Raw genomic sequence first — 15647 nt, 5'->3', positions numbered from 1 at the left:
ATAGACTTACCCTGTGAAAGTGACTTCAGGTCCACACATAAATCCTGTGTGATCCGGCTAATGAGATCATGTGATCCAGAAGAGGACTGGAGCAGTGGTGGCTACAAGGACAGTTTTGGCAAGTGCATTATTTCACCCACACTACATTACAGACATAGAGGAAATTAGTAGATACCACTTTTGCTGGGAGTGCACCTTTAGGCAAGCGTACATTATACACAAATTTATGGCGCTGTTTTATCTCTGAAACAATGCAGTGCTGTGAATCACGGCTGCATTCATATTATTACATTTAATTTTCACTGAGACTATCAGCACAAGGATGCTACTATGACCATGTTCCTGATGTCAGGTCACAATTTTCAGGGTAAGTCAGGGGTTTTAAGCTCTCCCTGGTCAGTGATCTTAGGAAAGATCAAGTGAACCTGGGTAGTCTGCATGCAGAATGCTGTAGAGCAGGAGGAAGGAGCTGAGAAAATTGTTGTAAGGGATAATATTCATTATAACTCGAATTTATTCATTTAAATCCCTGTCCATTCTGGGGTTCACAGTGGAGTGGGCAGTGCTACGTAGTGATTGACAGATATCGCTGTCTGTGTATATATATGGGGAAGGCCGTCAATCACTGATTAGGATTGCCCATTTTATTGATTAGCCCAAAATTTACATGGGTTTGGCTTGCTTCACGCATTTCGCAGTCAGTGTACTGACCATGATTTCCGGACCGGCCATAGGTTCTCGGACCTGAACTCCACAGTATCTTATAAGCCCTAGAGGCCATTTACTTTACGTAAAGACACCTGAAAAAGGTCCAGAAGGAACAATCTGCAATCTGAAAGTGAAACTTGGACATGTGAAGCCTGTCCTGTACTGAATCGATATCACATATGATATATCAAGATGTTCAAGTTTCTCTTTCCTGAAGATTGAACTGATTTATTTTAATGCAACAGGTTCCTTTTACAGGGAAGTTGAAAGAGATTATTTATGAAATCAATCAATAAGTCCTTCAGACTAATGAATGAGATATCTGCATAATATAAAAAGCATGCAGCATAGATAATATGTGGTGTCTCTCATATCCAAACCAGTTGTCCTTCTGTGTCCATGGGCAGAAGAGGATGTGGAGCTTCATCCTATTTGTCGAATTCTTTACTTTTTGTATGTGTACATTTTGTACTGCTAAGTTAGGAATAACACCAAAAAAAAACTATGAGAACAATTGAGGCGAAGGGCCTAAACAGACATAGTCCCCCATGCAAGAAATTGATGCGCTCTCCTTCCTGATAAACAAATACGATCTCAAAATTGAGGGGATCATTTCAAATTTTTATCAACAAGCCAATTTCTCCAGTATTTCAGAACTCTCATTAACATGGTCCATTACATTCAATCAAGGAAACAATACTTAGCTTTTATTTCCTATAGCTTTCATTGTTTCATGTGTATTCTATGTGGGTGTGTATTATTTTGCTTGCTGGACTTTGATGCACCTGCACATGTGGAATGTCCATCCCTGACAAAGATATTGTTATAGTCACATAAAGTATTTAAATCCTATACCAATCAGTCATAATATTAAAATCACTGGCCTATTATTGTGTACTTCCATTTGCACCACCAATGTAGCTTTGATCTGTGGAGCCATGGGCATCACAATACCTCTAAATGGATCCTGTGGTATCTGTTGCCAAGATGTTAGCAGAAGATCCATTAAATCCTGTAAGTTGTGAGGTGGGGTCTCAGTGTCTATGGACCAGGATTGTATTTTCTACAGATCAAACAATAGCTCAATCAAACTGAGATTTGAGGAATTTGGAGGCAAAGATAATACTGTCAACTGTTTATCATGTTCCTCAAACCATTCCTGAACAATGTTTGCAATGTGGCAGGAGACATCCTTTTGATAAAAGCCACTGCTACTGGTAAACATTTTTGGCAATGAATGGATCTATTTAGATTGCAATTATATTTAGGTAGGTTTTGGTTTGCATTCATGTAGATGTTACATTGATGTAGACAACCTATGGTTTCCAAGCAGAACATTACCCAAAACATCACACTGCCTCCGCTGCCTTTATTTTTTGCCAAAATGCACCCTGGTTGCTTGTTTGCTATGTAAGCCAGACACATTACCCCAGCCATCCAGAAGATGATGAAGAAATTGTGATTGATGAGTCTAGATCACTGCAGTTTAATGCTCACATGTCCAGTAGAATCATTTGATCTTTTGACATTGGACAGTGGTCAATATGAGCACTCAAGACTAGTTTGTGGCTATGTTACATGATGTATTTCACTGTGTATTCTGACACCTTCCTATCACAGCCATTGTTGAATCTTCAGCGTTTAGTGGTACAGAAGCCCTTTTTAAGAATCAGATCAGACTAGCTAACCTTCATTCTGCAAACATATCAGTGAGATCTGAGCATCCATAACACTGTTGCTGGTTTATTGGATCTTCTTTCTTAAACCACTTTTGGTACCTATTCACCACTGAATACCAGGGAAACTACACATTAACTTCAAGAACTGACAGTTTGCTTGATGCCAAATGTATCTCACCCCTTGACAGTTGCCCGTACCAGGAAATAATCAATCTTGTTCTAATCTAATAGCTGGAACTAAAATTATGGCTAATTGATAGATGCTTTAAAATCCCTGAAGATTTTGTACCAGAACTTAAGACCAAAGCTGCCAAACTACAGTCCCATCCATCCCCATATCGAGTATATATCACAGTGGATGCCAGTGCAGTGTTCTTTACTTCTACTTTAGGTGCACAGCTCTTTTGTCTTTAAACATATAAAATATTCCTCATAAATTATACCTCTGGACAATTTAATGACTTAGATCCCTTAATTCCTACAGCAATGATGAGATTATGTTCCTCATGTTCTGATGGCTGATAGCTGTAGTAATGCTGCTGACATCCTTATCCACTATGGAGAACTAATAGAGGATAGACTTCCCATTTAATCTCCCTCTGGTCCATTCATCACTAAAGAATGTGTTTGAAACGAACTATAAGAATAAAGTATCGTATGATGTGATAGAGAAAAGGTGTTTTTCCCCATTAGATGTTGAAAATGTTCTTTTTTTTCGTACGACAAAACGCATTTTCTAAAATTGTGCATTGTAGGCAAGGTGACCTACAGGAGATATGTTCATCAGCACGTGGTAACTCCAGACAGTTCTCATTTTATTGTTTTTTGAGTGTAAAACCTGTCTCCTTTGCTGCAAATAACATTATATTTCAAATCGATCCGAGCAGATTGCAGATGTCAGCAAAGTATACAGAAGATGAGCCATTTGCACAAATTATCTGTTGGGATACATTAGGAATGCACTCCCTTAGCTTTTTTTTGCTAAATGACTCATATGTCATAACATATGGTGCCAATCCTATGTAGTCTCTCCGGTAATTTCGGGACTGCTCCTAAATCTTAGTGTATGTTGGCTTGTAGTGTAGGTGTTTTATTAGATGACATTTATGTTTTTGCAGCAATTATTTCTTCTTTGTTTAGACATATCTTTTTCCTGTTTATATCATGTGGGTAAATATCCAGCCAACAGATTACTTTAGGAAGGAAATTGGGTGGTGCTCTGCATTACGTACATATTTTATATATACTGTACAATTCGGCTTCATTGGAACCTCATGGTTCATAACAAGAAATTGGCAAGTTCATAAGGTGGAAATAACAGATCCATCTCTATCTATCCATCTGCTTTGTAAGGTAGCTGTACTTTTGTACTCTAGGATTGGTGTTGTTTAACTTGTAAAGAATAAAGTAATCTATATGATTTGTCATTTTGTTTCTCCACTTCTGCTCAATTTTATATATAGTTCATTTACAACTTCCTTCACTTTTTACAGACTTGGGCAAAATTTTTGGACCTTTCTGTTAAAGTAAGAAAAACCCACAATGATCACTGAAATAATTTGAAACTGACAAAATACTTTTTCAATTTATATTTACTGAATATCAACTAATGAAAATTAAACATTCCTAAGTAATAAAAATGGTGTGGAAATGATGGTACCCAAGGAAAGACTGAAATAATTTACCCATACAGACCTGTTAAACAGGTGAGTCCTGTCATTATCATCACAGGTGTCTACAAACTTGTAATCATCTGTCTTCCTATTTATAGGGTGAAAAATAGTCACTGTGCCATTTGGTATCCTTGTGTGTATCACATTGCGCAAAAAAGCCTAAGGAGAGAGTTGTCTCAGGAAATTTTAAAAAAATTATAGACAAACATGTTAAAGGTAAAGGCTATAAAACCATCTCTAAACAAATTGATTTTCTTGTTACTACTGTTGCACATATTGTTCAGAAGTTTAAGGCCTATGGAACTATAGCCAACTTGCCTGGATGTGGCCGCAAGAGGCAGATTGATGACTTATTGAGGAGACGAATAATCCAAATGGTAATGAAAGGGCCCAGAACAAATTCCAAAGAGATTAGATGTGAATTCCAATTTCAAGACACATCAATGTCAGATCGCGCCATCCTTCACCGTCTTGGCCAAAGTGGACTTCATAGAAGATGAAACTACTGGTGAAAACAAATCATATAAAACAAGACTGGAATTTGCCAAAATTCATATAGATACCGTATATACTCCAGTATAAGCTAACCTGAGTATAAGCCGAGGCACCTAATTTTACCACAAAAAAATGGAAAAACTTATTGACTCAAGTATAAGCCTAGAGTGGGAAATGCTAGAGAAAAAGAAAATGACGAACGGCTTCACAGGAGCGCCAAGCTGGTGTTAGGGGTGGTTAAAATGGAAGATACGCTGCAGCTCCAGCCGGATGCCTTGCAAGAGGATAAAACAAGAAGGGACAAAAAAACGGTCATAGGAGCGCATGCGAGACGATGAGCTGGAAACTAATAAATGAAGATTTTATATCATCTCGTATGCGCTCCTATGACCGTTTTTTTGTCCCTTCTTCTTCTAGATTGGAAAATGCAGCAGCTACTGGTAAATTTCAAAAATTATTATAGATACCAATAAAATTACATTAATTGAGACATGGGCCCCATAAGATGCTTCATACAAAAAAACACCACATATAATGCTCCATAAAGTTGATGATGGGCCACATAAGATGCTCCCTACAAAAATATGCCCTATATAATGCTGCATAAAGTTTATGATGGCCCCATAAGATGCTCCATATGAAAATATGCCCCATATAATACTGCATAAAGATGATGATGGCCCATAAGATGCTCCATACAAAAATATGCTCCATATAATGCTCCATAAATTTGATGATGGGCCCCATAAGATGCTCATATAATTCTCAATAATGCAGTTTATGCTGGTCATATACCCTATATTGCTGCTGCTGCATTAAAAAAAATGACATACTCACCTCTTGTCGCTGACCAGTGCTCCTCAGCATCACCGGCTCTCTGCAGTGAATGTTCAGGCAGAGGGCGCACACTGTATGCATCCAGAGACACCAGGGAACCTCCGCACTGCATCGGAGAACAGGTAAGTGGGACTGTGACTCGTGTATAAGCCGAGGGGGGTCTTTTTCAACAAAAAAAAGGTGCTTAAAAACTCAGCTTATACATGAGTATATACAGTAAGTCACACATTTCCTGGAAGAATGTGCTTTGCACAGATGAGACAAGACTCTAGAATTTTGGCAAGTCATATCAGTTCTATGTTCACAAATTCAAAAATGAAACATACAAAGAAAAGAGCATTGTGCCTACTGTGAAACATGGAGGGGTCTTGGTTGTGTCGAAGGGGCTGGCGTGCTACATCTGGAGCAAGGTGTTTTACATCTGCGCAGGGTACAATAAAATCTCAAGACTATCAAAGCATTCTGGAGCAAAATGTACTGCCAGTGCCAAAAACCTTTGCTAAAATTATCCAAGAATGGCTAAGGGCAAATCTTTGGACTATTCTGAAGTGGCCTTCTGGGAGCCCTGATCTAAATCCTATTGTACAGCTGAGGAAGGAGCTGAAACATAGAGGCTGGAGAAGGCATCCTTCAAACATGAGAATGTTGGAGCAGGGTTTCCCTTGAGGAATGGATCAAAGTAACTGTGGAATGGTGCAGAAGTTTCATTGAGAGTTATAGAAATAATTTGTTGTGCTGCAATGGTTACCGCAAAACATTGTTCAACTCAATTCTAAGTTAAGGGTACCATCATTATTGTCTAGGCCATTTTCATTATTTTTATTTTATTTTTTAATTCTTCTGTTGAACCACAATTAAAAAGCAATGTCTGATCTTCATTAGTTGATATTCAGTAAATTTAAATTGAAAATTACTTTCAGCAGTTTCAAGTTATTTCCGGGACCATTGTGGGTTTTCCTTACTTTAACAGAAGGGTGCCAACAATTTTGTCCACATTTGTACATAAATTATAGTAGTTTAATAATCTTTATTAATATTGCATAAGTTATGATATGAGGACCTGATGTGACAGGAAGCAGGTCACCAAACAAAACATGTGTTCATATCTCCACAGTTAGCTCCAGGGTAAGCATAAGGATCATTGGCAGCCAGTGCTCAGTCATTTGGTAGGAAATACACATTGGAGTGTGACTGTAGCATTCTCTGTGTCTTGCTCCTTTCCTGGTGTATAATCTGTCTTCTAATAAATTATGCAGCTACCACAGACTGCTAATTCCCTAAACAGTTAGTGGAATACATCAAAGACAGGAAAATTAATATCCATGAACTGAAGCTCCGCTCAAGCAAACTAATAGTTGAATTTGTATGAAGCTCAAAGCTGTACGATAATGCAATTCAATTTATTATAGTCCTCACAAATACCTTTTCCTCCAGGTCGGCCTTCACCTAAAACACTGTGTAATATTATTGTAGGTGAACATGTCAAACTTGTCAATGAATTTTGATTCCTTTTTTTACATTGGATTCATATTTTGCACATTTGTATATTGCCAACTGCACACTTTTTACTATCCTGGGATACACAATATTGTGATCTTACATGAATCCCTTAACCCCCTGGGCCATTTTCTGCTATTTTTGTTTTTGTTTTTTCTTCCCATTCTTCTTAGCGCCATAATATTTTTATAGTTTTCTGTCAATATGGCCATGTGAGGGCTTGGTTTTGTGTAGTACGAGTTGATTTTTTGAATGGCACAATTGATTTTACCATATAGTGTACTGGAAAGAGGGAAACAAAATTTCAAGTGTGGTGAAATTGCAAAAAAAAAGTGCAGTTCCTCAATTGTTTTTTGGGTTGTAAATTTAACATGTTCACTATATGGTAAAACTAACTTGGCAGTATAAGTCACCAGGTCAATACAAGTACGCACATACCAAATATGTGTAGTTTATTTTTTATTTAAGTGGCAAAAAAAATTCCGAAATGTATATGAAAATATTATTTTTGCTTTAGGCGCCATTTTTCAAGACCAGTAGCGTCTCTACTTTTCAGGATCTGCTGCCAGACGATGGCTTACTTTTTGCGGCCTGATGTAAAGTTTTTAATGATACCATTTTTGATCGCCTCTTTGCGATGACCAGAAAAGCATAATTTTGGCATTTCGATTTTTGTTTTTCTCATTATGCTGTTTATGGATTGTATTAATTAATTTTATTTTTTGATAGATCGGACATTTCTGAACACATCAATGCAAATATATGTATTTTTATGGGGCAAAAGGGGGGTGATTTGGTGTTTTTTTTTCATATTTTTTATTTTTTTAACTTTATTTAATAGTCTTCTTAGGAAAGCTGAAGCACAGGTGTATCTTAATGTCAGGCTCATGGGTCATTAGCAGACCCTTGTCTGTCATGACAACCCATAGGCGTCCTGCGATCACGTGACAGGGCGCACTGAAGGGAGTGTGAAATGATGCACACCCGCCTATGCATGTTAAATCCCTTGTCATGTGATTAAATCAGTTGTCATGAGTGAGGAAAGGTGTGGGCTCAGCATCGGATCCCGCATTAAAGTTAGGGACACAACATAAAACGTAAATATACGTCACATATCGTGATGGGGTAACTGCACTGGACTGGAAATAATCACCATTTGATCTTGGACTTTGCTTTATAATTGCCTTGATGGGGCAACCATAAAAGAAAATGCCCCTACAGCAGAAAATGTGATAAAATGAGAAAAATGAACAGTACTCATCTCTTATATATGCTGGTGATCCAGTTTGCAAGCTCTAGTGCTCACCAAAAGGCAGCCAAACAGTGGCCTCTTTGGTCATGTGTCGTATTATTGACATCATCACTCAGCAATGGAAGCAGTAGTGCGACACCTGACACATGAGTATCATATATTTTATTTAATCACATCTGCTATTGTATTAATTTTTCCACATGATTAGATAACACTAAAAGAGTTATGTAAATGTTATTTAGAGTTATTGTGACTCGATTAAAATGACTCAGTCCATCGGCCATATCAGTAATCTGTGGCTCTGACAACCGCGTCTTACCTGATGGCCTCCACGTGTCTTCTTTTGATAAGCCAGCCTGGTGTAACTTGACATGTGCATCACGCTGCATTGCACCAGGCTGGCTAATCAAAAAAAGAACCGAGCATGCTGTCAGGTAAAAGGTGGTTCCTTGGGCTCCTGTACAGCAGCCACAGATTAATGATGCAGTCTACGAACCGGGTCTTGCAAAGCAATTTGCACCACTTCTGCCACTTCAAGTTTTAAGATTACTGAGGTTGTTACTGTGACATTTAACACACAATCACATGAAATAAAGGCATCCCAACAACAACAAAAAAAAACAGATGATTTTAAATATTGCTGGTGCAGCGTAGTTGCCATACATAAAGTCACTTTTTAATGTTAACGGTTTAACAGTGACTGGGCACAAACTACAAAGTATCAAAGTAATAAAAAGTATGAGCATATGCGAAAGGGAAATATGGGTCAAATAAGAGTCATAGCTGTAAGGTGTGCAAAGAATGCAATCACTCCTAGGAACTGGTGACAAAGAAGATCCATTTAAATCCAGTACTGTAAGTGGCACTTGGTGGAAGGAAGACCTATTACATACAACCCCAATTATCCTAATTAGCGATTCTGTGTAAAATATAAAGAAAACAAGAATGCAATAGTTTTTAAATCTTTTATAGCCATATTTTATTAACAACAGAACATAGAACTCAGATCAGAAGTTGAAAAACTTCACTAATTTAGAAATTGGGTGCAAAACATTGGAACAACATTAAAGAAAAGGCTGGGGAAATAAGTTTTACGAATGAAAAGCAACAGGAAGGTCAATTTTTATATGACTGTAGAAAAAGAGCATGCTAGAGGGTCAGAGTCTCTCAGAAGCAAAGATGGTCAGAAGTTCACCAATCAGTGAACAACTGCATCTAAAAATTGTGGAACAATTTCAGAAAAATGGTCATCAATGTAAAATTTCAAAGACTCTGAATATCCCACCATCTACAGTACAGATCATCAAAAGATTCAGAGATTCTTGTCAAATTCGTGTGCACCAGGGACAAGGCCAACCGTCAATGTTTGATTCTTGTGATCTACAGACCCTCAGGAGTCACTGCATTAAAAACATGAAGGATTTGGTCATACATGGGCTCAGGAATACTTCCAGAAATAATTGTCCATTGACATAGTTCATTGTACAATCCACAAATGCAGGAGAAAGCTCTGTGATGCAAACAAGAAGCCATATATCAACACAATCCAGAATGCCACCATCTTCTCTGGGCCAAACCTAATTTAAAATGGACTGAGGCAAAATGGAAAGTTTTGTAATCAATTAAATTAAAATGTGAAATTCATTATGGAAACCGCAGACCTGTGGTCCTGTGGCCTCATGAGAAGTTCAAAAATACTTCCAGAAATCATTGTCTGTGAACACAGTTCGCCATGCAATTCAAAAGTGCAAATGAAAGCTCTATAAGAAAAGAAGAAGCCATATATCAACATTTTTCAAAATGCCGCATCTTCTTTGGGCCAAATCTCATTTAAAATGGATTGAGGCAAAATGGAAAACTGTTCTGTTGGTTAGATGAATCAAAATGCAAAATTATTTATTGAAACATGTACCCGTGTTCGGTGGACTCTAGAGGAGAGGGACCATCCAACTTGTTATCAGCGCACAGCTCAACAGCCTACATCAAGTATGAGGTGAATTGGCACGATTGATACTGAACATCATATAGAGGGTTCAGGTGACGAGCTGGCCTCTCTGCAGTCCAAACTTTTCACATGAATGGAAAACAAACATTTGGCACATTATGAAATTAAAAATTCTGCAAAAAAGACCCAAGGCTGTTGAGCAGCTAGAGTCCTATATCAGACAAGAATTGGACAACGTTCTTCTCTCTTAACTCCAGCAGTTGGTGTCCTCACTTCCCAGAGATTTAGAGACTGTTGTAAATAGAAGGCTAGACATCTTGATTGAGAGGTGTTGCTGACATCAATTTCTAAGTGAGTTAATCTTTCCAAATGAAATGCAAAAAATTTGAACTTTCAACTTCTGATATCTGTTCTATGTTCTTTTGTAAATAAAGTATGGCTGTAGCCTGTAAGAGATTTTGAAACCATTACCTTCTTTTTTTTTTAACATTTTACACAGTGTCCTGGGCCAGACTGGCCATCTGGCATTTCTGGCAAATGCCAGAAGGGCCTGTCTGGTCGTGGGCTGCCTTGTCTGCTACGTTGTTAACAGAATCAATGTTCTCAAAACACCCATACTGTTAACAATTGTGACGAAGAACAAAGCCGCTTACTCTGTCACTTACTCCAGCAGGCCACGGGTACCGTTAGACATATTGGTCTTGTAGTAAATCTTGCTTTCCTCCTTTCCTCCATCCAGGGTAATATTAGTAATATATCCCGTCTGGTGCTTGGGGACAGTGACGGCATGGGCTTGTGTGATTTCCAATGCCAGGGTTGAATTTCAGTCCCAGTCAGTTCCTGACAGTGTCCCAACATTTTTTAGAATTGGAGTTGTTTTTACTACTTACCTTGCCCACTTTTATATTATGCTGGTATAACTGTTCATTCTTTTTTAATTAGATTTGCAAACACAAAATGTTACAGAACTCTTCAGAAAAGGAATACATGAATTACATTGCTACATGTATGTGCTTGGGGCATATATTGATAAAAGCATCTAAAGATATTTACCAGTGACAAGACTATCTTTAGTTTTTCTGCATTGTGTGTGGCTGCCTCCTTTTTTTTGCTATGCAGGCTATCCACCCATCTGTCCAAGACTATGTTTGATTAGAATAAAGTATAGTTACTGTAGAAGCTATTCTTCCCCATTTTATCTGACGCCTAGGCACAAAGAGTGATGAGACAGTTTTGTATAGAGTCCATTATAAAAACCTGAAAAAAACCTGATCAGTGACAATCCAGAGAATTAAACCCAAACCTATTTAATACTAATTATATCTTGAGCATAAATCTTCAGTTTTTAAAAACTGGAATATCGAAGAGCATTAATTACTTTCTACAGATGATCCTAATTTTGATTTCCAACTCTGATAAATGCCACAGTGAAATTGATTGTCCAGTCATTTCATAAATTTTGTTTTGTTTTGCCGCTTTAATTTAGTAAAATTTTAAATTAAAGGGGGATTCCCATCTCCAATATCCTATCCTAATATGTAGCATATAAAATAATAATAATGTTAGCAAATACCTCAAATTACAAATGTAGTATAGTTTTCCGGATTCACTATGTCTCTTTCCTCATGTGCAGGCATTGCAGGACTTTAGGTATCCACGGTTAAGACTACAAGCAACTAACTGTCACTATATCAGTGCTTGTTACCATGGATACCTACGGTGCTGCAATTAGAGATGGGTGAACCTGAACAGTAAAGTTCGGGGTCTGTACCAAACATCTACTGTTCAAGAAGTCCGTGTTACTTTTCAGCTTTGGCACCTCGAACATCTGCATGATAGCAAGAGAAACATTGACTGTTCTGATCGGCGTTAAGACTATTACTGCCAATCAGAGAGCTGCAGTTCTTCTGACAGCCAGCTGCTGTGATAGGCGGTAAAAAGTTTACATTCGGTCATAGGTGTTGGCTGATGGGAGTACTACTCCCATCAGCCTATGCCTGCTGTCACTGATAACAGCGATAACAGGCACCGCTGATGGCAGTATTCATCAGCTAGCGCCTGTGCTGCTAATAAGTATATAAAAAAAAAGCAGCGGGTTCCCCTTTATTTTTGATAAACAGCATGACAAAACTGACAGCTGAGGGCGGAAGCCCTCACCTGTCAGTTTTATCATGGCTGGTTATCAAGAATAGAGGAGTTCCCACGCCATTTTTAAAAAAATTATTTAAATAAATAATTTAAAAAACATTTTTGACAACCAACCAAGCTAAAGCATACCGCTGGGGGCTGGTATTTTCAGGTTGGTATGGGGTCATGGATATTGGGCCCCCCAGCCTAAAAATAGCATCCCGCAGCCACCCCATAACTGGTGCATCTATTAGATGCGCCACTTCTGGCATTTGCCCAGCTCTCTCCACTTGACCTGTGGCAGTGGCAAGTGGGGTTAATAATTGTGGGGTTGATGTCACCTTTGTATTGCTAGGTGACATCAAGCTCACGGATTAGTAATGGAAAGGCATCTATAAGATGCCTTTCTATTACTAACCCCATAATCATATTGTAAATAAACACACAGCTAAAGTACATTCCTTTTTTTGAAACAAAAATGCACACCATTTTACTTTTTTATTTAAAATAAAAATCAAAGTTATACTCACCTTACGCCCATTCCATTGAAGCCCTCGGGCCCCTGTAAAAAAAATTAAAATAATAACAATAACACTCACCTAATGCCCATTCCATTAAAGCCCTGTTCTTTTGTAAGAAAAAAACAAAACAAAAAACAACCATATGCCTCACCTGTACAACATACTGTCCCATGCTGTTATCTATGTCTGTGATAAGTGGTTTTCAACCTGGACAGTGCCAAGATGTGACCGTCCAGTCTGAAAACTGAGTAGTATTATTGTTTATTATTTTCAGTTTTTTTTACAGGGGACAAGGGCTTCAATGGAATGGGCGTAAGGTGAACATAACTTTGCTCTTTATTTTTAAATAAAAAAGTAAAACGGTGTGTATTTTTATTTCAAATAAAGGACTTTATTCAGGCTATGTGTTTACTGTATTTATAATATGACTATGGTGTTAGTAATGGAGAGGCATCTTATAGATGCCTCTCCATTACTAACCTGTGGGCTTGATGTCACCTGACAATACAAAGATGACATCAAACCCACAAATATTACCCCACTTGTCACCGCTATAAATAAAGTGGGAAGAGCAGGGCAAAGTGCCAAAATCTAACATATCTAATAGATGCACATTTTCTGGTGTGACTGTAGGCTGCTATTTTTAAGCTGGAAAGGGGCAATATGCATGGCAACTTTCCAGCCTGCTCCCAGCTGCCTTCTTTAGCTTTAGTTGTCAAAAATAGGGGGCACACTTTTTTTAAATTATTTATGTAAATAATAAAAAAACGGCATGGGGACCCCTCGATTCTTGATAACCAGCCATGATAAAGCTGAAAGGTGAGGGTCACAGCCCACAGCTGTCAGTTTTGCCATGCTGGTTATCAAAAATAAAGGGGACCCACGCCGTTTTTAAATTTATTAATAGCACAGGTGCCGGCTGATGAATACTCCCATCAGTGGTGCCTGTTCTCGCTTTTATCAGCGACAGCAGATGTAGGCTGAAGGGAGTAGAACAGTAGTAAGCATTTTAATGCACTCACAGTTGCTGGCTCGCACTGTTATCTGACAGCGTGGGAACCACATCGCTCTGGTAATAATTTTACTACCAATCAGAGGCAGTGTTTGCCACACTGTCATGCAGATGACAGCATGGCAAACAATGGATGTTTGAGCCCCCCATTCATCTGAATGGTGCCCGGGTTAAGGTACTGTTCTCGTACCCGAACCAATGTTTTTTCAGCTGTTCGGCCGAACTCTCTGGACCCAAACATCCACAGGTTCGCCTATCATTACTTGCAATTCCTGCACCTTAGGAAAAAGACATAGTGACTCAGAACAGCTATACTACATTTCTAATTGGAGGTACTGTATATGCTAATATTATTATTATTACACCTATTATATATTGGTGTAGAATCTTGGAAATGGGAATACCCATTTAATGTTCTAATACTAAAAAAAGTTTCTATCTAATCATATTACTAGTGCTATATTAAACACTTATAAAATAATAACTCAAAAAATAGGGAGCTGTTTATTTTAGGGCATTGAGACGTTATAGCAGGACAGCATAGAAAATTAGGTAAAAAATTACTGTATCTTAAATCAGGGGTAAGTATAAGAATTTTCATGTGTGTTAATTGGTTATAATTTTAAATGTGTGACTGGAATCTGAAAGTTTGTGAAGCTAATATTATATAATTTTATTTAATAGAAATTTAAATTGCAATCCCCAATTTCACAAATTCGTTAAAGGGGTTGTCCAATCCAAATCAATAAGTCTGCATTCACTCTTTGTGACTCCAGACTTATGAAATCCCCCAGAGCACACTTTGTGCGCTGCGGGGATTTGACAGTTTCTGTGCGAGGACTGTAGGATATGTATACGTTATACATACTCCCTGCCAGAGCACATCCAGTGGGCTTGGCCTCGCTCCATACACTTGTATTGACACGGAGTGACTGCAGACATCGATTTGGACAGAACAACCCCTTTCATTTTCTGCGCAAATCTTATCTATCTATCTATCTATCTATCTATCTATCTATCTATCTATCTATCTATCTATCTATCCATCCATCCATCCATCCATCCATCCATCCATCCATCTATCTATCTATCTATCTATCTATCTATCTATCTATCTATCTATCTATCTATCTATCTATCTATACCATCTCTTTCCATTTATCGTTCTAGTGTGTAGACTACTGAATTGCACAGTCAAGCATGTAACACATAGAGCTGATGCATGTCACATTCACAGCAGTACAACTTTCCATAGTACACAGGTGAACTGATATACAGTTCCAGTTTTTACAACAATGTTCTTTTTTTTATTATTTTTTTTAGCAGTTTTAAAGAATACATGGTTCCCTTCCAAGGATGCAGCACACAAAGTTTCTGATTTGGTGAAAAAGAGATTGACGTGAGACAGACGCTCAAGACCCAGGATCCCTTTCTCTGATCAGTGTGGGTTTTATTAGCAGAAGAAAATGACATATACCTGAATACCTTGTTTTTTTAATAATAGCCATCATATTTACTGCACAACAGGTTGCCATAAACAGCAACTTTTAGAATGTGAACAGACCTGTTTTGCCATTTGAAGCCACAATCAATGATAATAATAAAATAATTCAAGTGTAAATATCAAAAAAATACAATTGTTTAAATGGAAAAAGTGTTTTGTTTGTCATAAATGTAAGGAGTTTGTGTGAAATAAAATGGTATTTAGTCTTCATACTTTTAAAGATTATCTGTGGTTTTACTGAAAAACAAACGTCAGACTCTCCAAATGGGAAACTGGCCTTAGATTGAATGCTTCTCAGCATTCTGTACTATATTCTATTGACGACACCACCTCCTATAGAATACCATTTAATAGTATACAGTTATATGAAAAAGTTTGGGCACCCCTATTAATCTTA

General features: G+C 37.8%; 1 protein-coding gene across 6 annotated transcripts in view; it reads left to right on the top strand.

Moving 5' to 3' along the window:
• Positions 1–15647, top strand: part of SASH1 (SAM and SH3 domain containing 1) — a 1249329-nt gene that overhangs the window by 41699 nt on the left and 1191983 nt on the right. The window contains exon 2 of one of the 6 annotated variants that reach the window (XM_077289199.1): positions 15073–15562. The exons of 4 other annotated variants lie outside the window; for them this stretch is intronic. In XM_077289199.1, coding sequence (XP_077145314.1) covers positions 15073–15078 — 6 coding nt within the window. In that variant the 3' untranslated portion in view covers positions 15079–15562. Of the gene's footprint in view, positions 1–15069; positions 15563–15647 lie in introns of those variants that run through there. One more of the 6 variants, XM_077289197.1, reaches the window with a different exon arrangement.

Source organism: Ranitomeya variabilis, chromosome 2 (genome assembly GCF_051348905.1).
Source record: "Ranitomeya variabilis isolate aRanVar5 chromosome 2, aRanVar5.hap1, whole genome shotgun sequence".
NCBI classification, from domain to species: Eukaryota; Metazoa; Chordata; class Amphibia; order Anura; family Dendrobatidae; genus Ranitomeya; species Ranitomeya variabilis.
The sequence above is the reverse complement of the archived record's forward strand: the minus strand, read 5'-3'. Positions and strand labels throughout refer to the sequence as shown.